The following is a 24,925-nucleotide window of genomic DNA, read 5'->3' on the forward strand; positions in this document are numbered from 1 at the left end:
ACGGCCTAGGAACAGTGGGCTAACTACCTGTTCAGGTATTTGTACCTTGTAAGCTCGGGGATTTGAACTTGCAACCTTCCGGTTACTAGTCCAACGCTCTAAACACTAGGCTACCCTGCGCTCGTTTGGAGGTTTGTTAACACAGTGTCCAAAGAAGGGCCAGATGTATACAGAATGGTGTCGTCTGCGTAGAGGTGGATCAGGGAATCACCCGCAGCAAGAGCGACATCGTTGATATATACAGAGAAAAGAGTCAGCCCGAGAATTGAACCCTGTGGTACCGCCATAGAGACTGCCAGAGGTCCGGACAACAGGCCCTTCGATTTGATACACTGAACTCTGTCTGCAAAGTAGTTGGTGAACCAGGCGAGGGGGTCATTTGAGAAACCAAGTCTGTTGAGTCTGCCGATGAGAATACGGTGATTGACAGAGTCGAAAGCCTTGGCTAGGTCAATGAAGATGGCTGCATAGTACTGGTTTTTATCGATGGCGGTTATGATATCATTTAGTACCTTGAGAGTGGCTGCACCCGTGACCAGCTCAGAAACCGGATTGCCAAGCGAAGAAGGTACAGTGGGATTCGAAATGGTCGGTGATCTGTTTGTTAACTTGGCTTTCGAAGACTTTAGAAAGGCAGGACAGGATGGATATAGGTCTGTTACAGTTTGGGTCTAGTGTCTCCCCCTTTGAAGACAGGGATGACCGCGGCAGCTTTCCAATCTTTAGGGATCTCGGAGGATATGAAAGAGAGGTTGAACAGACTGGTAATAGGGGTTGCAACAATGGCGGCGGATAGTTTTAGAAAGAGAGGGTCCAGAAAGAGGGGGGCTGTTGGCCGGGGTTGGGGTAGCCAAGAGGAAAGCATGGCCAGCCGTAGAGAAATTCTTATTGAAATGTTCGATTATCATGGATTTATCGGTGTTGACTGTGTTACCTAGCAGTGGGCTGCTGGGAGGAGGTGCTCTTGTTCTCCATGGACTTTACAGTGTCCCAAAACTTTTAAGAGTTAGAGCTACAGGATGCAAATTTCTGTTTGAAAAAGCTAGGCTTTGCTTTCCTGACTGACTGCATGTATTGGTTCCTGACTTCCCTGCACAGTTGCATATCGCTGGGACTATTCGATGCTATTGCAGTCCCGCCACAGGATGTTTTTGTGCTGGTCAAGGGCAGTCAGGTCTGGAGTGATAATGAGGATTAGTCTGACGCTTTGCTTCCAATTCCTTGTGTGTTTGTGTGTGTGTGTGTGTGTGTGTGTGTGTGTGTGTGTGTGTGTGTGTGTGTGTGTGTGTGTGTGTGTGTGTGTGTGTGTGTGTGTGTGTGTGTGTGTGTGTGTGTGTGTGTGTGTGTGTGTGTGTGTGTGTGTGTGTGTGTGTGTGTGTCTCAGGAAGGTTAAAAGCTAAAAGTCACAATTCTGTTCACATGTTTTAAATGTTTACATTTCAAATTTCTTGTGACACAATACATTTATGAGGTGAATTACATTTGATAACATGTTAGACAGGGGAGATTGGTTTACAATTGCTAGTATATCAAAACCAAAGTGTGGAATGCAGTTACTCGTTGTCCTTAGACTGCTTTTAAACTAAGGAAACACATATCTAAATAAGTCAAATTGCTGAACAATGAAAAAAGGGGGGCGAGAGGAATATGTGCATTCACCTGTTCCATGTCATTCATTGAATTGCCTGCAGTTTCCTCTGTGTTTTTCTTGGCCTCTTGTTCATATTTTTCTCTGCTGGTTAGGAATTCCTCTGCCAAAATACTTTTACAAAACATTTTCATTTAGATAATATTAATGTAGGCATGTACTCAACATATTCAATATAATATATACAATATACCATTTGGAAACTAAGATGGATTTGAAATGACATCAAAATAATTCAAATGACTGTTGTATAGTGTCAAATAATTGTTCAAGTCAACCTGTCCAGTGGATCTTCAGGTTCAGGGACGATGAGCAGGCCATACACAGCATCCAAGATCTCTCTCATGGTTATGTTAGCCGAGTAGTTGCGCTCAAATATGTTGTGGCAGATACGACCCACATTGTTTACGTTGCAGTGGTACACCTTTGTCCACATTAAGAGTATTTCATAATGGTATGAAAACATTTAACAAACATGATATTTCAGCCTGAAATCACACCAGAAACATATCAACAGAGCTATATTTGTTGTCCATTTTAGTCTGAGCTTCTGAGAGTGGCGGCCTTTCAAATCCATGGGTGTTTTTGTTATGAGGTGTTTTCATTTTCGAACCTTACCCTAACCCTAACCACACACTAGCCTGCCTCAATTTAACCTTACCCTAACCACACACTAGCCTGCCTCAATTTAACCTTACCATAACCACACACTAGCCTGCCTCAATTGAACCTTACCCTAACCCTAACCACACACTAGCCTGCCTCAATTTAACCTTACCCTAACCCTAACCACACACTAGCCTGCCTCAATTTAACCTTACCATAACCACACACTAGCCTGCCTCAATTTAACCTTACCATAACCACACACTAGCCTGCCTCAATTGAACCTTACCCTAACCCTAACCACACACTAGCCTGCCTCAATTTAACCTTACCCTAACCCTAACCACACACTAGCCTGCCTCAATTTAACCTTACCATAACCACACACTAGCCTGCCTCAATTTAACCTTACCATAACCACACACTAGCCTGCCTCAATTGAACCTTACCCTAACCCTAACCACACACTAGCCTGCCTCAATTTAACCTTACCCTAACCCTAACCACACACTAGCCTGCCTCAATTTAACCTTAACCCTAACCCTAACCACACACTAGCCTGCCTCAATTTAACCTTACCCTAACCCTAACCACACACTAGCCTGCCTCAATTTAACCTTACCCTAACCCTAACCACACACTAGCCTGCCTCAATTTAACCTTACCCTAACCCTAACCACACACTAGCCTGCATCAATGTAACCTTACCCTAACCCTAACCACACACTAGTGCCTGCCTCAATGTAACCTTACCCTAACCAATGTAACCTTACCCTAACCCTAACCACACACTAGCCTGCCTCAATGTAACCTTAGCCTAACCCTAACCACACACTAGCCTGCCTCAATTTAACCTTACCCTAACCCTAACCACACACTAGCCTGCCTCAATTTAACCTTACCCTAACCCTAACCACACACTAGCCTGCCTAACCACACACTAATTTAACCTTAGCCTGCCTCAATTTAACCTTACCCTAACCTAACCACACACTAGCCTGCCTCAATTTAACCTTACCCTAACCCTAACCACACACTAGCCTGCCTCAATTTAACCTTACCCTAACCCTAACCACACACTAGCCTGCCTCAATGTAACCTTAGCCTGCCTCAATGTAACCTTACCCTAACCCTAACACACACTAGCCTGCCTCAATGTAACCTTACCCTAACCCTAACCACACACTAGCCTGCCTCAATGTAACCTTACCCTAACCCTAACCACACACTAGCCTGCCTCAATTTAACCTTACCCTAACCCTAACCACGCACTAGCCTGCCTCAATTTAACCTTACCATAACCACACAACTAGCCTGCCTCAATTGAACCTTACCCTAACCCTAACCACACACTAGCCTGCCTCAATTGAACATTACCCTAACCCTAACCACACACTATCCTGCCTCAATTTAACCTTAGCCTAACCCTAACCACACACTAGCCTGCCTCAATTTAACCTTACCCTAACCACACACTAGCCTGCCTCAATTTAAACCTAACCCTTACCCTAACCCTAACCACACACTAGCCTGCCTCAATTTAATTTAACCTTACCCTAACCCTAACCACACACTAGCCTGCCTCAATTTAACCTTACCCTAACCCTAACCACACACTAGCCTGCCTCAATTTAACCTTACCCTAACCCTAACCACACACTAGCCTGCCTCAATGTAACCTTACCCTAACCCTAACCACACACTAGCCTGCCTCAATGTAACCTTACCCTAACTCTAACCACACACTAGCCTGCCTCAATGTAACCTTACCCTAACCCTAACCACACACTAGCCTGCCTCAATTTAACCTTACCCTAACCTTACCCTAACCCTAACCACGCACTAGCCTGCCTCAATTTAACCTTACCCTAACCACACACTAGCCTGCCTCAATTGAACCTTACCCTAACCCTAACCACACACTAGCCTGCCTTAATTTAACCTTACCCTAACCCTAACCACACACTAGCCTGCCTCAATTTACCCTTACCCTAACCCTAACCACACACTATCCTGCCTCAATTTAACCTTAGCCTGCCTCCTAACCCTAACCACACACTAGCCTGCCTCAATTTAACCTTACCCTAACCCTAACCACACACTAGCCTGCCTCAATTTACCCTTACCCTAACCCTAACCACACACTATCCTGCCTCAATTTAACCTTACCCTAACCCTAACCACACACTAGCCTGCCTCAATTTAACCTTACCCTAACCCTAACCACACACTAGCCTGCCTCAATTTAACCTTACCCTAACCCTAACCACACACTAGCCTGCCTCAATTTAACCTTACCCTAACCCTAACCACGCACTAGCCTGCCTCAATTTAACCCTAACCACACACTAGCCTGCCTCAATTTAACCTTACCCTAACCCTAACCCTAACCACACACTAGCCTGCCTCAATTTAACCTTACCCTAACCACGCACTAGCCTGCCTTAATTTAACCTTACCCTAACCCTAACCACACACTAGCCTGCCTTAATTTAACCTTACCCTAACCCTAACCACACACTAGCCTGCCTCAATTTAACCTTTTGCACTTGCATGTAACTATAGGTTGCTTTGCGAATCAGAAAGTGTAAATGTTGTAAATGTTTCCAGGCTGTTGCGATTTAGACAATGTTATAGTTTCTCGTGAGTTTGGATAATTATGATGTTGTGGAAGCAAAACAATTACTTTCACATGCAGGTAAATTCCACCATTTTTGAAAATGTAGAAGTCCTGGGTAATGGGAATAAATTCATTGTAACAGCAGTAAGCAGTCACAGAATACAAAATACACTGTCTTCATGTATTAATTTGTGTAAAAGGATACAGGTGTGACAAAGCGCACAAGTGGAGGTTTGACAGGGTACTCAGCACCAAACTGACAGTACAGTTCAAAGGCTCCGTTCTCATAAGGTGTATCAGGGGGGCCTTGCATGAGAATCTTCCAAAATGCTGAAAAGGTATGGAATGAGATACAGGGATTAAATGTTTGAGACAACATAAACAACGATATTATTGTTTTTTGGGAGCAGGAATCCTGTTAGCATACGGGCTCCCGAGTGTTGCAGCGGTCTAAGGTACTGCATCTCAGTGCTTGAGGCGTCACTACAGACACCCTGGTTCGATTCCAGGTTGAATCACAACCGAACGTGATTGGGAGTCCCATAGGGTGAGTCACAATTGGCCCAGTGTCGTCCGGGTTTGGCCACCATTGTAAATAAGAATTTGAGTGAAGTAAGCATACCCATATCTTGGGGTTGTGACGACTTGTAACACTCCCTAGGAATTCCCACCATTAGCCATAATAAGCATATGTGTAACACTTTATTTGCTGTGCCAGTGAACCACTTTGTTTCATAAGGAATTATTATACCTGCTCATAATCAAATCAAACTTTATTGGTCACATACACATATTTAGCAGATGTTATTGCGGTTGTAGCAAAATGCTTGTGTTCCTAGCTCCAGCAGTACAGTAATATCTAACAATTTAAGTAATATCTAACAATTCACAATGCTTTATTCATTCACTTATAGATGTATAGGCAGTTATGTCTATAAACATCTGTGACATGAATTGTAAGGCATTATCCTAAGCATATTAAGCATTAAGAACATCATTATAAAGCAAAAGGGTATTCATGGAAAATGTTATCAAATCAATAACACTAAAAACAATACCCCAATACTGCTTACTTACTGAAGTCTGACTCTAATGGCAAAACTGTGCAGAATGGATGTGGGTCACAATGCAGACTCTTCAGCTCTTCCAGAATGCGTTTGTCCTTCTCCAAAAACCGACTGCTCTTGGATTCCTTGATGTTCTTTTTCAATGAACTATTTTGGGAGATGTTTTTGTGATTGAGAGACAGCAATCCATATTTTGAGACTTTTACTAAACCCACTGCCAAAGAACAATGGGCTTGAACAGGTAGTGATACTGTGCATGCAGAAATCACCACACAATGAAATGGAACATCACTTACTTCTCTGTCACAGTGACTTTACTGTTTAATTCACTTGGTAGAGAAACCTCTGGCTGCTCATCATAGCCATTTTTGGCGAAGAGAGAAGTTAAAACACTCTGTAAAGAATTAATAACAAATTAGCATTATTCGTTACAATCCGTATAATATCAGTGTTACTAATTTCCCTTATAAAGGGACATATCACAATTCTTTTACCTTATACAGTACATTCTGAAAGTATTCAGAAGCCTTGACTTTTTCCACATTTTGTTACATTCTACATTAATACATTAATACATTCTAAAATGTATTAAATAGTTTTTGTCCCTCTTCAATCTACAAACGAAGCAAAAACAGGTTTTTATAATTCATAAGAAATAAAAAAACATTTACATAAGTAATCAAGACCCTTTACTCAGTACTTTGTTGAAGCACCTTTGGCAGCGATTACAGCCTCAAGTCTTATTGGGTACGATGCTACAAGGTTGGCACACCTGTATTTGGGGAGTTTCTCCCATTCTTCTCTGCAGATCCTCTCAAGCTCTGTCAGGTTGGATGGGGTGCGTAACTGCACAGATATTTTCATGTCTCTCCAGAGATGTTAGATCGGGTTCAAGTCCGGGCTCTGGCTGGGCCACTCAAGGACATTCAGAGACTTGCGTTGTTTTGGCTCTGTGCTTCGAGTCGTTGTCCTGTTGGAAGGTGAACCTTCATCCCAGTCTGAGGTCCTGAGCAGGTTTTCAACAAGGATCACTCTGTACTTTGCTCCGTTCATCTTTCCCTCGATCCTGACTAGTCTCCAAGTCCCTGCTGCTGAAAAACATCCACAGAGTATGATGCTGCCACCACCATGCTTCACCGTAGGGATGGTGCCAGGTTTCCTCCAGATGTGACGTTTGACATTCAGGCCAAAGAGTTCAATATTGGTTTCATCAGACCAGAGAATATTGTTTCTCATGGTCTAAGATTCCTTTAGGTGCCTTTTGGAAAACTCCAAGCGGGCTGTCATGTGCTTTTTACTGAAGAGTGGCCAGTCTACCATAAACGCCTGATTGGTGGAGTGCTGCAGAGATGGTTGTCCTTCTGGAAGGCTCTCTCATCTCCACAGAGGAACTCTGGAGCTCTGTTAGAGTGACCATCAGGTTCCTGATCACCTCCCTGACCAAGGTCCTTCTCCCCCGACTGTTCAGTTTAGCCGGGCGGCCAGCTCTAGAAAGAGTCTTGGTGGTTCCAAACTTCTTCCATTTAAGAATGATGGAGGCCACTGTGTTCTTGGGAACCTTCAATGCTGCAGAATTATTCATATTTTTTTGCCTCGACTCAACCCGGTCTCGGAGCTCTAAGGACAATTCCTTCGACCTCATGGCTTGGTTTTTGCTCTGTCAACTGTGGGACCTTATATAGACAGATGTGTGCCTTTCCAAATCATGTCCAATCAATTGAATTTACCAGAAGTTGACTCCAATCAAGTTGTAGAAACATCTCAAGGATGATCAATGGAAACAGGTGCACCTGAGCTCAATTTTAGAGTCTCACGGCAAAGGGTCTGAATACTTACGTAAATAAGGTATCTCAAACTCTAAAAAGCTGTTATCGCTTTGTCATTATGGGGTATTGTGTGTAGGTTGATGAGGAAAATTGTTTATTTAATCCATTTTAGAATAAAGCTGTAACGTAACAAAATGTGAAAAAAGTCAAGGGATCTGAATACTTTCCGAATACAGTGTATATCATTATGTCCAGCACCATACCTTTGTATGGCACGTTTCTACGTTCTGTAGTCAAAACGATAAGAAAAGATCCTGAGAAAAAACATTCTGTGATTTTACAAAACGACAAGAAGTTTCCAGCTAAGTCTCCGTGCCACAATAAACTTGTGGTCTTTGAAAATCATTGTTCAGTTTTTTTAAATCCTCTGGAGTCATTTTATTAGGACCTTTTCTTCTTATCTATAGAAACTGTATAAACTCGTCATTTTCACATACAGTGGGGCAAAAAAGTATTTAGTCAGCCACCAATTGTGCAAGTTCTCCCACTTAAAAAGATGAGGCCTGCAATTTTCATCATAGGTACACTGACATGGTGCTGGGGTAAAAAAAAGTGGTGAAGTGTCCCTTTAACTTATTTCATATCAAATACATGGAAACAAACATAAGTATCCTGTTTGAATAGATTTCACTTGATAAGTCCTACCTCGCTTGTAATGGAGGATGGGTTCATTTTTTCCTTAGGCTTCCTCATCTTCAAAGATAGAACTGTTTCCATTTCAAAGAGCTTCAGACCAGCTGTACCTGTCTCTGGTTTGAAACAGCACCCTCCTACGAGGCATGGACGAAGTAGAATTATAGTTGCCTCACTTTTATTAATTGATGCAAATATGAAGGAAAAAATAGGGCATCTGTTGAGCCCCAAAAACACACCAGATGGCTACAACACATTTCACTAGACTCTAGTCTAGTCTGATTTGTCCTCTGAATTCATCCAAATGCAATTTAAGCTTTCAAAAAGATGCACACTGGTTGTAAAAGAAGGCATCATAATGACAATCAGACAATTTAGACCAGAAAAGTGATTTAGAAGCTAAGTCATAGTTTAAAAACAAACTAATTCTAAACCCTTTACAATCCCTTTCTAAAGTATACTTCAAGTGTTACTATTACATTATACTGTGGTATTACAATGAAATTGGGGGGCGAAAGGTTGCAGAATGCGGTTTGAATGTGTGAAGGGAAAAACGACTGGCATGTGTAGTAATAGGAGGTATTATTGGAATAGGCACTTAGGTAGTTTATTAGCAGAATCGCAAGCTACTTTAGTTCTAGTCGAGGGAAACATTTTTGGTTAGAATTTGTCCCAATAATTGCGATGAAATTTGCCTACTTGTAAATATTATCACAACCTGCGTCTTGACTAGTTTCTGAAAGGCGTTGCATGTGTAATGATTTCTGTCACATTTCATTACTGACTGTAATATTGAATACTGACACCAAACACGGACACAAATATTTTATAAATGCCATGTTGAAACATATGGAATGTTGCCTCTCTTCCACTTGCTTAGGCTTTATTGTGTAAACGTTTGAGACAAAGCAAAAATAATGAGAAAGTATTAGCACAAAAAAATGCATTCATTCTGACCTTCATCCAGATTTGAACCACAAGGAAACCATCATTATGATGTCCTATGCTCACTGGGATGAGCTAGAATCTCCTTAGACATTAGACATTATAATGATGACCTAAGCCCACTGGGATGAGCTAGAACCTCCTTAGACATTAGACATTATAATGATGACCTAAGCCCACTGGGATGAGCTAGAACCTCCTTAGACATTAGACATTATACCTGTTGCATTGCTGATTCCATGGAGCATGTGGTTATCCACCTTTCCGACAACGATGGCATCAACAATAATGTTAAAGCGTATCAACTTGGTTGTGACTTCATCTGGTTTTGTCTTTGACCTATGAACACAATTCTTAATAAATACAATCCCAAATGGAACACTACCCTTTATGTTATTGCATTGCATGTAAAACAATCGAAAATATAAAAATATCCACAAACAGATTGTAATCACTGTTTTCCACACTGAAAAAAGTCTGAAGATAAATAAATCATTTTTTACCCCACATCATTCCCATCTGTGAGACATATGATGCGAAGTCTGCAGTCTGGAAATTGCTTTCCAACTTTTTCCAGTTCAGATGTGCCATGATTCAAGGCATCATACAGCACAGTGCGTCCATTTGCCTTAAGATTGTGTATGTGCTTCTGTAAGTGCCAAAATTGTTTACATGTAAATCGATTGTTTTGTTTTTTTTAGAGAGAAAGACGCACACTCTGTATACTCCCAAACATCTAATGGGGATAAGCAACGTTCTTTGTTCTACATATAATAAGATGCCACGTTAGCTGACATAACATACCAGATTAGATCTTACCTCACTTGAAAAAGGTTAAAGAATGATACCATGAATCCCACAAAATCCCATGTTTGAGGGGAGTATGAGTATATGATCTCAGTACACCAAGTCTGTATTTTATGGAACTGCTTTGCTATTTTGCATTCAGAAAATAGACATTATGAGAAAAATATATTTACCTTAAAGGTCTCCAGAGTCTCTGTAAATGTGTGGAGAGTGTTAACTGATGAGTCAAACTTCACCAAGCCAATGACATGATGGAAATCGTAAGCCATGCTTCTAGTTGTGAAGTTATCAAACAGCTGTTTGATTGCATCCAACCGTGTCATTTTGTCATCTGAATCATAGCATGTCTCGTTCATGGAGGAGCTTGAATCCACTAGCACCTAAAGAATGTTGGATGGAGAAAACAGCAAAGTGTCACGTTCTGACCATCGTTCTTGTGTGTTTTCCTTGTTTTAGTGTTGGTCAGGACGTGAGCTGGGTGGGCATTCTATGTTGTGTGTCTGGTTTGTCTGTTTCTGTGTTTGGCCTGATATGGTTCTCAATCAGAGGCAGGTGTTAGTCATTGTCTCTGATTGGGAACCATATTTAGGTAGCCTGTTTGATTTTGGGTTTTGTGGGTGATTGTTCCTGTCTTTGTGTTTGTTACACCAGATAGGGCTGTTTTCGGTTTTTCACATTTCTTGTTTTGTATATTGTTCATTTATCATCTTCATTACAGATGTATCACAATAACCACACTGCGTTTTGGTCCGCCTCTCCTTCAACAGAAGAATCCCGTTACACAATGGAGGAGCTAACTTCACTGTTATATTGTATAATGTTGTTACACCAACATACGTGTCATTCTAAGGTGAAGACCTTGGGCTGCTACTTGGTCCAACATCTCATCATTGGAGCCATATCAATGGCTCATGCTTGCAGTGTCAACTGACCTTAGATGCAGAAATGTAAATGGAGACAGTATATTCAAATGTAATCTATCATAAATTACCAATATTGCCTCTTTAGGAGTCCTGGTGGTCATGAAAGTCTGGTCACTTCTGGTATCTCTCATTCTACAGAGAAATTCAAAACATACAATAAGCATTGAAGGGGTATGATGGAGATTACAGGTACATCCATTAATTGAACTCATTATCAATGTGATCCATGTTCATGAACTGCCCACCAGTAATTATGAAGCTTCATATAGTTTCAAACAGAATGTTTGACTTGTTTTCATATTATAAGTATCTTACTCATGTGCCAATTCGTCCACATTCAAAGTTTTGTGTTTCCCAGCTAAGCAATCAAAAACAACGAACTCCTGAGGAGATCCTTTGCCTTTTTCAATGTAAACACCCAGGTTATCTGTAAAACAACAAACAATTATTTATAACCAAGCAAAGGATAAAATGGCAAAACAGCAGAAGCAACGATTCAAATATATATTTTAAGCAGCACTTTAGTTTACGGTGCTGAAATAACATGGCAACAAGTGGGAAGTAAGAGGAAACAACAGGGAAATAAGATGACAACAACTGGGAAGTAAGAGGAAACAACAGGGAAATAAGATGACAACAACTGGGAAGTAAGAGGAAACAACAGGGAAATAAGATGACAACAACTGGGAAGTAAGAGGAAACAACAGGGAAATAAGATGACAACAACTGGGAAGTAAGAGGAAACAACAGGGAAATAACATGGCAACAAGTGGGAAGTAAGAGGAAACAACAGGGAAATAAGATGACAACAAGGAAATAACAGGGCAACAACTGGGAAGTAAGAGGAAACAACAGGGAAATAAATAACAAGGAAATGGCAACAACTGGGAAGTAAGAGGAAACAACAGGGAAATAAGATGACAACAAGGAAATAACAGGGCAACAACTAGGAAGTAAGAGGAAACAACAGGGAAATAAGATGACAACAAGGAAATAACAGGGCAACAACTGGGAAGTAAGAGGAAACAACGGGGAAATAAGATGACAACAAGGAAATAACAGGGCAACAACTGGGAAGTAAGAGGAAACAACAGGGAAATAAGATGACAACAACTGGGAAGTAAGAGGAAACAACAGGGAAATAACATGGCAACAACTGGGAAGTAAGAGGAAACAACAGGGAAATAACATGGCAACAAGTGGGAAGTAAGAGGAAACAACAGGGAAATAACATGGCAACAAGTGGGAAGTAAGAGGAAACAACAGGGAAATAAGATGACAACAACTGGGAAGTAAGAGGAAACAACAGGGAAATAAGATGACAACAAGGAAATAACAGGGCAACAAATGGGAAGTAAGAGGAAACAACAGGGAAATAACGGGACAACAACTGGGAAGTAAGAGGAAACAACGGGGAAATAAGATGACAACAAATGGGAAGTAAGAGGAAACAACAGGGAAATAACAGGGCAACAAATGGGAAGTAAGAGGAAACAACAGGGAAATAAGATGACAACAACTGGGAAGTAAGAGGAAACAACAGGGAAATAAGATGACAACAAGGAAATAGCAGGGCAACAAATGGGAAGTAAGAGGAAACAACAGGGAAATAACAGGACAACAACTGGGAAGTAAGAGGAAACAAAAGGGAAATAACATGACAACAACTGGGAAGTAAGAGGAAACAACAGGGAAATAACATGGCAACAACATGGTAACAACGTGGTAATAACCCATTCATAGTTAGTATTTAGCTGATAAATACAGATATGCAGAGTGATGAATTTTCCTGGTTGTTACGTAGAAATAATGATTTGTTAAGAACTATAAGAAAGAAATAATGAATAATGATTTGTCTAAAGACTATAAATAATAGAGGCTAATTATGTAAATATTTATGGCCATTTCACCTCTTCTCAGCAGCACCGTACGTATTAAGAATACACTTGGATCTTTCGTAGAAAGAATGGTTATTTAACAGAATCATTTGAGAAACTATATCATACTTATAATGTATGTGGACCAAATCTCATAATTATCCGGTCCTTACCATGTTGTTATTGACTATACTTAAGTATTTATTATGTAAATTCTGAGCCTGCTCCCTGGGCGCCGATGACGTGGTGGTAGGGTAGCCTAGTGGTTAGAGAGTTGGACTAGGAACCGGAGGGTTGCAAGTTCAAACCCCCGAGCTGACAAGGTACAAATCTGTCGTTCTGCCCCTGAACAGGCAGTTAACCCACTGTTCCTAGGCCGTCATTGAAAATAAGAATTTGTTCTTAACTGACTTGCCTGGTTAAATAAAGGTCAAATAAAAATAAAACATTAAGGCAACCCCCTCACACACACACACACCTCTTTGATTCAGAGGGGTTGGGTTAAATGCGGAAGACACATTTCAATTGAATGCATTCAGTTGTGCAACTGCTAGATATCCCCTTTCCCTTCACTTGTTTCAGCACTGTAAACTTTAATGCTACAAAAAGTTCATATTCCCATCAAATAAATAAAATACACGCTTCAATAACAAGCATGTGATAAACTGGCAGTATGTGAATGTGCTGTCTGTAAATGCAGTGTATCATATGTCTGATGAACCAAAGACATCAATAGTTCTGCTGCAATGTGAATGAATTGTGAACATATTCATTTGCATAGGCCTAAGCAACAATAAGCGAACACCATGATATAGGACTTTCCATGCCCATAATAATCATGAATGATACATCGTACCAAGACTTGAACTAGTAGGCACAAGGCCCGGTAGCCTACCTTCTTTCAAAAGAATGAGACGTGGCCCATCCACTCCTACACCCTTCAACTGCAGTGGTGGAGTGACTGTCAGGTGAGGGTAAGCATTCAATTCTTCAGTCATCTTGGCAAATGTCTCATCTAGTTTGATCTGAAAGCTTTCATTTGATTAAACAATAAATCATGAATGACCAGTTACACTATCGATGCAGATAAAGTATTGAACAATACAATGAAAGAATCATACTTTTGACCAGTCACAAGTCCGTATGAAACCCAAACAGGGAATGTTTTGATGGATGGAGGCAGACTGAGTAAAATCTTTTCGACATCGGTAGCTCTCCACATTGAAGTTTCTGTCAGGATCTCAGCAGAGCAGTTTGGGATTCTTTCTCCATCTTAGCAGTGGTAAAACACGTCATGTGCAATTACAACATTTGATCATGAAACTACTGTACATGTCAAAGTTTAATTCACATATCAAAAGTGATACATTTTTCTGTTTACAAAAAAAACTAGACATTATTAGCTGCTCTTCCAGTGCAGACACTAACACATCTCAGCAATCATTAACTTAGGTGCATCTAGGTTTGACTAAGAAATCAAATTCACACTCTATAGAGAGCCCTGTAATTCTTAACTCTGAGGGAACATGCCAAAGTTTTAGCAAACCCGTTCCTATGTTTAACATTATGGCTGCAGTGAGCCAGTCAAGTCACAGCTATTGATACAAAACCAATGTTTAAACTCTAGAGCCAATTGATCTTGCGTTATGGAATTTGGTACATGATATGATGGCATTTTACATATATTTTTGATGTACTGTAGAATTGAGTTGTGCAGAGCAGTTTCCCATTAGTATGGTACTATTGTAGCCTGAGTACCAGTCTGTTTATCTATCCATTCACTCCTTGCCACTCCTTGTTATGCCGAACATGTTTGGCATCACACAGAGTGCTGGTTGTGGCATGTAAGCACAAAACAGGCTCCGAATTTCAGGCCAGTACTGTTGGCCATTGTGCCACATGTAGATGTTACTGAAAATATATTGTGCCCACAGTGCTGTGCATATTACCAACACCCACATCTGCTGATGTTTTACCTTTAATTTTCTGTAGGACATACTCTCTTTCAAAGACATCTGGTAATCCAGGTACTTGAACTGGGTCGCAGAAGCGCACTCCTGGTTGAGAGGTCAAACATATCGGTGCAAAGACCTCATGTTGTGAACTCTCTTTCTAGGGTAGACAAAGAGATAGAAAACACATACATATTGTGGTCATTTGTTACATGCCAAACAAATAGAGGTGCAGTATCTCAGTTCCCCATTAAAAACATTTTATAACGTGGAATACAATATGATCCATAATCAATGGTATCTAAAAAAAAAAACAACGGGCATACCTCTGCTTTAGATATCAGGTAGGCCCAGCAAACTGGTGCATTCTCAAACACGTCAGGGTCTTCAATGATCTTGTCACCTCTTTTTTTATCGAGGCTTGGCAACAGCTCTCTGAAGAGAGTGTACAATCCCTCAACAATGGCAATCTAAAACAAATAAATGTTAGGAATCTATTTGTAGACTTACATGATATTATATGTGTACAGTCGTGGCCAAAGGTTTTGAGAATGACACAAATATTAATTTGCTGCTACCTCAGTGTCTTCAGATATTTTTGTCAGATGTTACTATGGAATACTGAAGTATAATTACAAGCATTTCATAAGTGTCAAAGGCTTTTATTGACAATTACAAGTTATTTTTCAAGACATCTGCAATCTGCCCTGGCATGCTGTCAATTAACTTCTGGGCCACATCCTGACTGATGGCAGCCCATTCTTGCATAATCAATGCTTGGAGTTTGTCAGAATTTGTGTGTTTTTGTTTGTCCACCCGCCTCTTGAGGATTGACCACAAGTTCTCAATGGGATTAAGGTCTAGGGAGTTTCCTGGCCATGGATCACCGAGCCACTTAGTTATCACTTTTGTCTTGTGGCAAGGTGCCCCATCATGCTGGAAAAGGCATTGTTCGTCACCAAACTGTTCCTGGTTGGTTGGGAGAAGTTGCTCTCGGAGGATGTGTTGGTACCATTCTTTATTCATGGCTGTGTTATTAGGCAAAATTGTGAGTGAGCCCACTCCCTTGGCTGAGAAGCAACCCCACACATAAATGGTCTCAGGATGCTTTACTGTTGACATGACACAGGACTGATGGTAGCGCTCACCTTGTCTTCTCCAGACAAGCTTTTTTCCGGATGCCCCAAACAATCGGAAAGGGGATTCATCAGAGAAAATGACTTTACCCCAGTCCTCAGCAGTCCAATCCTTGTACCTTTTGCAGAATATCAGACTGTCCCTGATGTTTTTCCTGGAGAGAAGTGGCTTCTTTGCTGCCCTTATTGACACCAGGCCATCCTCCAAAAGTCTTCGCCCCACTGTGCCTGCAGATGCACTCACACCTGCCTGCTGCCATTCCTGAGCAAGCTCTGTACTGGTGGTGCCCCGATCCCGCAGCTGAATCAACTTCAGGAGATGGTCCTGGCGTTTGCTGGACTTTCTTAGGCGCCCTGAAGCCTTCTTCACAATAATTGAACCGCTCTCCTTGAAGTTCCGATAAATGGTTCATTTAGGTGCAATCTTACTGGCAGCAGGATCCTTGCCTGTGAAGCCCTTTTTGTGCAAAGCTATGATGACGGAACGTGTTTCCTTTTGGTAACCATGGTTGACAGAGGAAGATCAATGATTCCAAGCACCACCCTCCTTTTGAAGCTTCCAGTCTGTTATTCAAACTCAATCAGCATAACAGAGTGATCTCCAGCCTTGTCCTCGTCAACACTCACACCTGTGTTAACGAGAGAATCACTGACATGATGTCAGCTGGTCCTTTTGTGGCAGGGCTGAAATGCAGTGCAAATATTTTGGGGGGATTCAGTTCATTTGCATGGCAAAGAGGGACTTTGCAATTAATTGCAATTCATCTGATCACTCTTCATAACATTCTGGAGTATATGCAAATTGCCGTCATACAAACTGAGGCATCAGACTTGTAAAAATTTATATTTGTGTCATTCTCAAAACTTTTGACCAGGACTGTACAGTAAGTTTGTGTTCAAAATATGCATCACCTTCTGGGTCCTACTTCCACTTTCATTTCTGCACAACAGCTGACACAAACTTTGCGCCAGGGGATTACATCCACTGAGCTTTCGAATGTACGCATTCACTTTCTTGAATCCCTCTCCAGAATGTTTAACTTTCTGTAAGGACATTAGGGAAGATCATTTAATTTTTGATGGGTGACTCGATGGGGCAAGGTACTGTACATTGAACATCCAATAGCACAAGCAAAGGAACACTGTAGCACTCTTAGTCTGGACATGGTAATACAACACATCTGAAGTTTTAATAAATGGTTCCCACGTCATGGTCAACATGTCTGTAACAAGACAATGTAAATATCTGAATATCTCACAACGGTATATAGTGAAGAAAAGAAAGCACTGAGTCCTTTCTGGGTTTGTTGCACTGAGGGTACAACATCATTCAAGAAGAATTCCATGTTGTCTGTTTTCTCATCGGGGAAGGAGGACAAAGAAAAGTGCACAGTTGTCTCCTCATTGATTCCACAATCTTGCAAAGTTTCTCCACGTTCACCTCTGCAAAAAGGTCAATATTAGAAAGAAGTTGTAGTGAAACTATAGATGGTCAAATGATGTGCGCTGTGGTTTATTAATTGAATTTTTTTTCTGCTAATTAATTATTAAATCATAATTCTATATGCACATGACATTACTTATAAAGGAGGACATGTGCTGGGATTCCACTTTCATTAGAGAGCTTTTGTCTCAAGACTCTAATTGTGTCACTTGTCAAGTCCACCTTGACCTCATAGTATCCCTGTGGATGAAAAGTACAAGATATTCAATAATTGACACACATTATTTGCAGAGACACCTTAGTTGCTACCAGAGGGCTATACCACGTAGCGGGAAAGAGGAGTTAGCAGGCTAACTTTGGTAAACTCTTAAACTCTGGACAACAATTGACGCAAATCAGGCTCACCTTTTAGCTAGGTACATTTCTATGGCAACATATCTTTCAGCTCTAACCTCCGTGGCAGGCTAACTCCATTTTATCCTTTATAAAGTGTGAGACTTGAGTTGAGGACCAATCAAATCAAATTCCCTCCCTCCCTCCCTCACAAAGACTGAGTATTATCATTCCCTTCATACAGACTGTCGTCTTCACCAAATATTATTCGATGAAGACGACTCATTAAATATCTTATTAATCAAATGTTATTTTGTGTTAAAAACAGTACCACTTTAACCTGAATTTGCAGGATAACCTTTCTTTAACTTTGATTTCGAACAGCAACAAAAAAGGTGGCACTGGCTCGACTATGAATTTTTGTTTGAGCATTGTCTCAATTGAGTTATTGCACTCGCTGGGCTATCCACATCAATCAATCAACCAAACAGCAAGCAATGCACAGGCAGTTACAAGCCTGGCTTGGGTTAGCACCAGGTGTTAGATAAATATCCACCTTTGTGATATCCATTAAGCATAAATTAGAATGTGAAGCTAACTGAAGCTAGCTAGCTTTAGAAATTCCTGAATAGATCTAACCAGCGTCGTAGTATACCCCTCTGGTATTACACCCTTTCATAATACATACAGGTTTGGAAAAGCATTGGGTTAGAATCACAGTTTTAAATACAGCTTAACAGCTATAAATCAATGCATACATTGAGTCCTTCCACTTTGAGCTTTGTATTTTATAATAATGTGATGAATTCACCTTGAGCATAATGTGGCATCGAACATTCTCCTCTCCTGAGATGTCAGTCATCTCTCGTTGTGGCATGTGGGGGGCTTGTTTCAAGTTCGCCTTGGGTGTAAATATGGCATAAAGCTCACTTCCATTTTCAATGTGCCTGTCTTTCAAAGACCCTAAAATGGGTGTAATATAAGATGCTTGTGAGTGACCTTCAATGTCATTTTACTATATATATATATATATATATATATATATATATATATATATATATATATATACAGTACCAGTCAAAAGTTTGGACACACCTACTCATTCAAGGGTTTTTCTTTATTTTAACGTTTTCCACATTGTAGAATAATAGTGAAGACATCAAAACTATTAAATAACACATATGGAATCATGTAGTAACCAAAAAAGTGTTAAACAAGTCAAAAAATGTTTTATATTTGAGATTCTTCAAAGTAGCCACCCTTTGCCTTGTGGACAGCTTTGCTGCACAGCTATTTTCAGGTCTCTCCAGAGATGTTCGATAGGGTTCAAGTCCGGGCTCTGGCTGGGCAACTGAAGGACATTCAGAGACTTGTCCCGAAGCAATCCTACATTGTCTTGGCTGTGTGCTTAGGGTCATTGTCCTGTTGGATGGTGAACCATCGCCCCAGTCTGAGGTCCTGAGCGCTCTGGAGCAGGTTTTCATCAAGGATCTCTCTGTACATTTCTCCGTTCATCTTTCCCTCAACCCTCATTAGTCTCCCAGTCCATGCCACTGAAAAGTATATCCACAACATGATTTTGCCACCACCATGCTTCACCGTAGGGATAGTGCCAGGTTTCCTCCAGGCGTGATGCTTGGCATTCAGGCCAAACAGTTCAATCTTGGTTTCATCAGACCAGAGAATCTTGTTCTCATGGTTAGAGAGTCCTTTAGGTGCCTTTTGGCAAACTCCAAGCGTTCTACCATCTCCACAGAGGAACTCTGAAGCTTTGTCAGAGTGACCATCGGGTTCTTGGTCACCTCCCTGACCAAGGCCCTTCTCCCCCGATTGCTCAGTTTTGACCAGGCCAGCTCTAGGAATAATCTTGTTGGTTAAACTTCTTCTATTTAAGAATGATGGAGGCCACTGTGTTCTTGGGGACCTTCAATGCTGCAGAAATGTTTTGGTAACCTTCCCCAGATCTGTGGATCGACATAATCTTGTCTCGGAACTCTACGGACAATTCCTTCGACCTCATGGCTTGGTTTTTGTTCTGACATGTACTGTCAACTGTGGGACCTTATATAGACAGGTATGTGCCTTTCCAAATCATGTCTAATAAAAGTAATTTACCACAGGTGGACTTATGTAAATAAGGTATTTCTGTTTTTTATTTTTAGTACATTTCCAAAATGTTTAAGAACCTGTTTTCGCGTTGTTATTATGGGGTATTGTGTTTTTTTTTAAATTCACTTTAGAATAAGGCTATAATGTCACAAAATGTTGAAAAAGGGAAGGGGTCTGAATACTGAATAAATTATTGACACTTGATAAAGATGAGCAAAAATGGCTGTATAAAATAAATCATTCATATACTGAGCTATATTGTATGCAAAAAAAATTATACTCATTTTATACTAATACAATTGCAAATACTAATACAATTGCTCAGTGAAAGAGATGTAGTTTTACAAGTTATGTTTTTTTCTCAAAAAGCTAGTGGTCAAATTATTGACACCCCTGTTTTCAATACCTTTCATTACCTCACATTGAGAGGCACTGAGCCTTTTTCTAAAATGTTTTATGAGTTGGAGAACACATTGGGAGGGATCTTAGACAAAGTAGGTATGTTTTTTTTCTGCTGATGAATTCTCATTTCAAAGCCAAACCCACCACTGGTGTGTGTGGCGAAAGAGCTCTATTTTCATGTCGTTTGACCAAAGCACAGGTTCCAATCCATGTGCCAGTGCTGTTTAGAAAACTCCAGGTTGTTACATTTGTTGGATGACATGAAAATATAGCTCTTTCGCCACACACACCAGTGGTGGGTTTGGGATCGAAATGAGAATGCATGAGCAGAAAATAACCCCATACCTACTGTAAAATACGGTGGTGGATCTTTGATGTAATGAGGCTTTTTAGCTTCCACTTGTTAAGGTCAACGACATCATGAACTTTAGCCAGCCGCTCTACTCAACAATAACTGACACTACTATAAGACCTACTTGTAACACACTCACTACTACTACTGCTAGTACTAAGGTCCTGTGTGGTTCAGTTGGTAGAGCATGGCACTTGCAGCATTGTGGGTTTGATTCCCAAGGGACCAGTATAAAAATGTTTGCACTCACTACTGTAAGTCGCTCTGGATAACAGTGTCTGCTAAATTATGTAAATGTACTACCTCTGGGTTATACTTCAAAAAATAAAGGCTACTATCCCATTGCAGATAGAGTTAGCTAAATCTGGTACAACACAATTTCACATTGTCCCTGTTCAAATAAACATAATTAACATTTATAATACAGTCACTACTATACTAGCCTCAAATTTTAAACACTAGCCTCTATCAATTTAAACTTCTAAACTCCTCCAACTAACATAAAATACTTCTGGAGCAATTCACTCCATTTTTCTTTATGAATGTGTTTTCATAATGGGGTATTTATAAAAGCATACTGTATCTGGCATACGTACATGTGTTGAAGAAAGGATCATCAGTTAAAGGCATTCCCTCAATGGTGTAGAGGCACACGGCTCTGGAATTCCCTATGGCCTCTTGGTGACAAATCCTTAGCATCAGATCTTCAACCGTGTTTTGCGCAGGATCCATGTCTATATTCAAAATATAGTCAAACATGAGGCATGCCACAAAGAGCGGCATAATGACTATTAGCGATATGATGGCTTTGATATGAGTTTTAGAATCCCTTTGAATAAAGTGCTCTCCTCTTTCCTATATGACTTACTACTATGTCTCACCTCTGATGTCTCTTGGCTCAGGACAGTGGGGATATGTGTACCGCAGATGGAAAGACTCCATCGATTTCTGTACAGGCATTGCTTGCTGTGGAGCTCTGAGTCGTTGGATGAAATCTTTCATTTTTTCAAAGCGATTCTTTTCTACATGACTGAAACCTGTTAGAAAAAATCTCTTGTGAAAATGGCAACAAACAAAACAATTATTGTAAACCATGCAGCTTGCTATTAATCCCAATGTACGCTGATGTGCACCCCACACTGCCAATTAAGTAAATCATACAAGTACAAAGGAATGGGGTCCAATGATGATTTTATTTAAAATATAAGTTATGACTAAATGAAACTGTCACGATGTCATACCTACAGTTGAAGTCAGAAGATTACATACAGGTTGGAGTCATTAAAACTCGTTTTTCAACCACTCAACCACTCAGTTTTGGCATCTCGGTTAGGACACCTCAATTGTTTACAGCCAGATTTTTTCACTTATAATTCACTGTATCACAATTCCAGTGGGTCAGAAGTTTAAATACACTTAGTTGACTGTGACTTTAAACAGCTTGGAAAATACCAGAAAATTATGTCATGGCTTTAGAATCTTCTGATAGGCTAATTGACATAATTTGAGTCAATTGGAGGTGTACCTGTGGATGTATTTCAAGGCCTACCTTCAAGCTCAGTGCCTCTTTGCTTGACATCATGGGAAAATCAAAAGAAATCAGCCAAGACCCCAGAAAATAAATTATAGACCTCCACAAGTCTGGTTCATCCTTGAGAGCAATTTCCAAACGCCTGAAGGTACCACGTTCATCTGTACAAACAACAGTACGCAAGTATAAACACCATGGGACCATGCAGCCGTCATACTGCTCAGGAATGAGACGTGTTCTTTCTCCTAGAGATGAACGGACTTCGGTGCGAAAAGTGCAAATCAATCGCAGAAGAACAGCAAAGGACCTTGTGAAGATGCTGGAGGAAACAGGTGCAAGCATCTATATCCACAGTAAAACGAGTCCTATATAGATATAACCTGAAAGGCTGCTCAGCAAGGAAGAAGCCACTGCTCCAAAACCGCCATAAAAAAGCCAGACTACGGTTTGCAACTGCACATGGGGACAAAGATTGTACTTTTTGGATAAATGTCCTCTGGTCTGATGAAACAAAAATAGTTTGGCTGTAATGACCATGTTATGTTTGGAGGAGAAAGGGGGAGGCTTGCAAGCCGAAGAACACCATCCCAACCGTGAAGCACGTGGGTGGCATCATCATGTTGGCTGGCCCTCGCTTCATACTCGTCGCCAAACCCACTGGCTCCATGTCATCTACAAGACCCTGCTAGGTAAAGTCCCCCCTTATCTCAGCTCGCTGGTCACCATAGCATCTCCCACCTGTAGCACACGCTCCAGCAGGTATATCTCTCTAGTCACCCCCAAAACCAATTATTTCTTTGGCCGACTCTCCTTCCAGTTCTCTGCTGCCAATGACTGGAACGAACTACAAAAATCTCTGAAACTGGAAACACTTATCTCCCTCACTAGCTTTAAGCACCAACTGTCAGAGCAGCTCACAGATTACTGCACCTGTGCATAGCCCACCTATAATTTAGCCCAAACAACTACCCTCTTTCCCTACTGTATTTTATTTATTTATTTATTTATTTATTTATTTAGCTACTTTGCACCCCATTATTTTTATTTCTACTTTGCACATCCTTCCACTGCAAATCTACCATTCCAGTGTTTTACTTGCTATTTTGTATTTACTTTGCCACCATGGCCTTTTTTGCCTTTACCTCCCTTATCTCACCTCATTTGCTCACATCGTATATAGACTTGTTTATACTGTATTATTGACTGTATGTTTGTTTTACTCCATGTGTAACTCTGTGTCGTTGTATGTGTCTAACTGCTTTGCTTTATCTTGGCCAGGTCGCAATTGTAAATGAGAACTTGTTCTCAACTTGCCTACCTGGTTAAATAAAGGTGAAATAAATAAATAAATAAAATGTTGTGGGGGTGCTTTGCTGCAGGAGGGACTGGTGCACTTCACAAAATAGATGGTATTATGAGGAAGGGAAATTATGTGGATATATTGAAGCAACATCTCAAGACATCAGTCAGGAAGTTAAAGCTTGGTCGCAAATGGGTCTTCCAAATGGACAATGACTCCAAGCATACTTCCAAATTTGTAGCAAAATGGCTTAAGGACAACAAAGTCAAGGTATTGGAGTGGCCATCACAAAGCCCTGACCTCAAGCCTATAGAAAATGTGTGGGCAGAACTGAAAAAGTGTGTGCGAGCAAGAAGGCCTACAAACCTCACTCAGTTACACCAGCTCTGTCAGGAGGAATGGGCCAAAATTCAACCAACTTATTGTTGGAAGCTTCTGGAAGGCTACCCAAAACCTTTGACCCAAGTGAAACAATTTAAAGGCAATGCTACCAAATACTAATTGAGTGTATGTAAACTTCTGACCCACTGGGAATGTGATGAAAGAAATAAAAGCTGAAATAAATCACTCTTTACTATTATTCTGATATTTCACATACTTAAAATAATGTGTTGATCCTAACTGACCTAAAACAGGGAATTTTTACTTGGATTAAATGTCAGGAATTGTGAAAAACTGAGTTTAAATGTATTTGGCTGAGGTGTATGAAAACTTCCGACTTCAATTGTTTCTTATTACTCGGATTGAGGCCTTATTGCAATAAAAAATATAATTTATTGTGTATTCAATTTTTATTTAATCACATGCACAGGGTTGCAGATGTTGGTGCAGTTTACAGTGAAATACTTCAGCTCTGAGCCCCAACAGTGCAAGTGTAAATGAAACAATACAAATAATAATAATATATACATACACAATATATATAAAAGTATGTGGACACCCCTTCAAATTTGTGGATTTGGAATGGAGGGGTAGGTGTAGTGGTGGCTATTCAACATGATCAATGTCCATTGGGGTGGGGGCAGCGTAAATGTCTGTTGAGGTGGAGGGAGAGGGGGGTGTCCAAAGTGGGAGCAGCTATTCACCACCAGTAGTGAATAGCCACTATTCAGCAGCCTGATGGTCTGTGGGTAGAAGATATTGGCATGACTGTTCATTTTAGACATAGTGCTCCTTTACTGGCCGTGTCTGAGTGATGGAAACTGGGAGAACAGGCCATAGCTCGTGGCTGAGGTACCTGATGATCTTCTTGGACTTCCTGCAACATCTAGTGTTGTAGGTGTCCTGGGGGGCAGGCAGTGTGCACCCAATCGTGCGTTTGGCTGCGCCTTGTGGTCGGTGGAGTTGCCGTACCAGGCTGTGATGCTGCCCGTCAGTATGCCCTCGATGATGCTCCTGTAGAACTCTGTGAGGG

At 40.7% G+C, this 24,925-nt stretch overlaps 1 protein-coding gene and 1 long non-coding RNA gene across 2 annotated transcripts in view; both read right to left on the reverse strand.

Moving 5' to 3' along the window:
- The window catches only part of LOC112264966, a 31,022-nt gene that overhangs the window by 2,832 nt on the left and 3,265 nt on the right, over positions 1–24,925 (reverse strand). The window contains exons 3-23 of the mRNA XM_024441908.2: positions 21,562–21,717; positions 21,277–21,414; positions 18,629–18,780; positions 17,621–17,724; positions 17,300–17,483; positions 16,953–17,084; positions 15,231–15,374; positions 14,929–15,064; positions 14,074–14,224; positions 13,848–13,984; positions 11,391–11,502; positions 11,144–11,207; positions 10,326–10,532; positions 9,849–9,994; positions 9,566–9,684; positions 8,413–8,537; positions 6,238–6,335; positions 5,952–6,088; positions 5,080–5,204; positions 1,927–2,072; positions 1,660–1,762 (exon numbers count right to left, since the gene is read on the reverse strand). Coding sequence (XP_024297676.1) covers positions 1,660–1,762; positions 1,927–2,072; positions 5,080–5,204; positions 5,952–6,088; positions 6,238–6,335; positions 8,413–8,537; positions 9,566–9,684; positions 9,849–9,994; positions 10,326–10,532; positions 11,144–11,207; positions 11,391–11,502; positions 13,848–13,984; positions 14,074–14,224; positions 14,929–15,064; positions 15,231–15,374; positions 16,953–17,084; positions 17,300–17,483; positions 17,621–17,724; positions 18,629–18,780; positions 21,277–21,414; positions 21,562–21,717 — 2,816 coding nt within the window. The remainder of the gene's footprint in view (positions 1–1,659; positions 1,763–1,926; positions 2,073–5,079; positions 5,205–5,951; positions 6,089–6,237; positions 6,336–8,412; positions 8,538–9,565; positions 9,685–9,848; positions 9,995–10,325; positions 10,533–11,143; positions 11,208–11,390; positions 11,503–13,847; positions 13,985–14,073; positions 14,225–14,928; positions 15,065–15,230; positions 15,375–16,952; positions 17,085–17,299; positions 17,484–17,620; positions 17,725–18,628; positions 18,781–21,276; positions 21,415–21,561; positions 21,718–24,925) is intronic.
- LOC121840196 lies at positions 3,400–5,068 on the reverse strand. The gene is made up of 3 exons (XR_006079455.1): positions 4,640–5,068; positions 3,805–4,073; positions 3,400–3,712 (listed from the first exon to the last, which is right to left on the reverse strand). It is a non-coding gene; the product is annotated as an uncharacterized LOC121840196 (long non-coding RNA).

Source organism: Oncorhynchus tshawytscha, linkage group LG02 (assembly GCF_018296145.1).
Source record: "Oncorhynchus tshawytscha isolate Ot180627B linkage group LG02, Otsh_v2.0, whole genome shotgun sequence".
In the NCBI taxonomy this organism is placed as follows: Eukaryota; Metazoa; Chordata; class Actinopteri; order Salmoniformes; family Salmonidae; genus Oncorhynchus; species Oncorhynchus tshawytscha.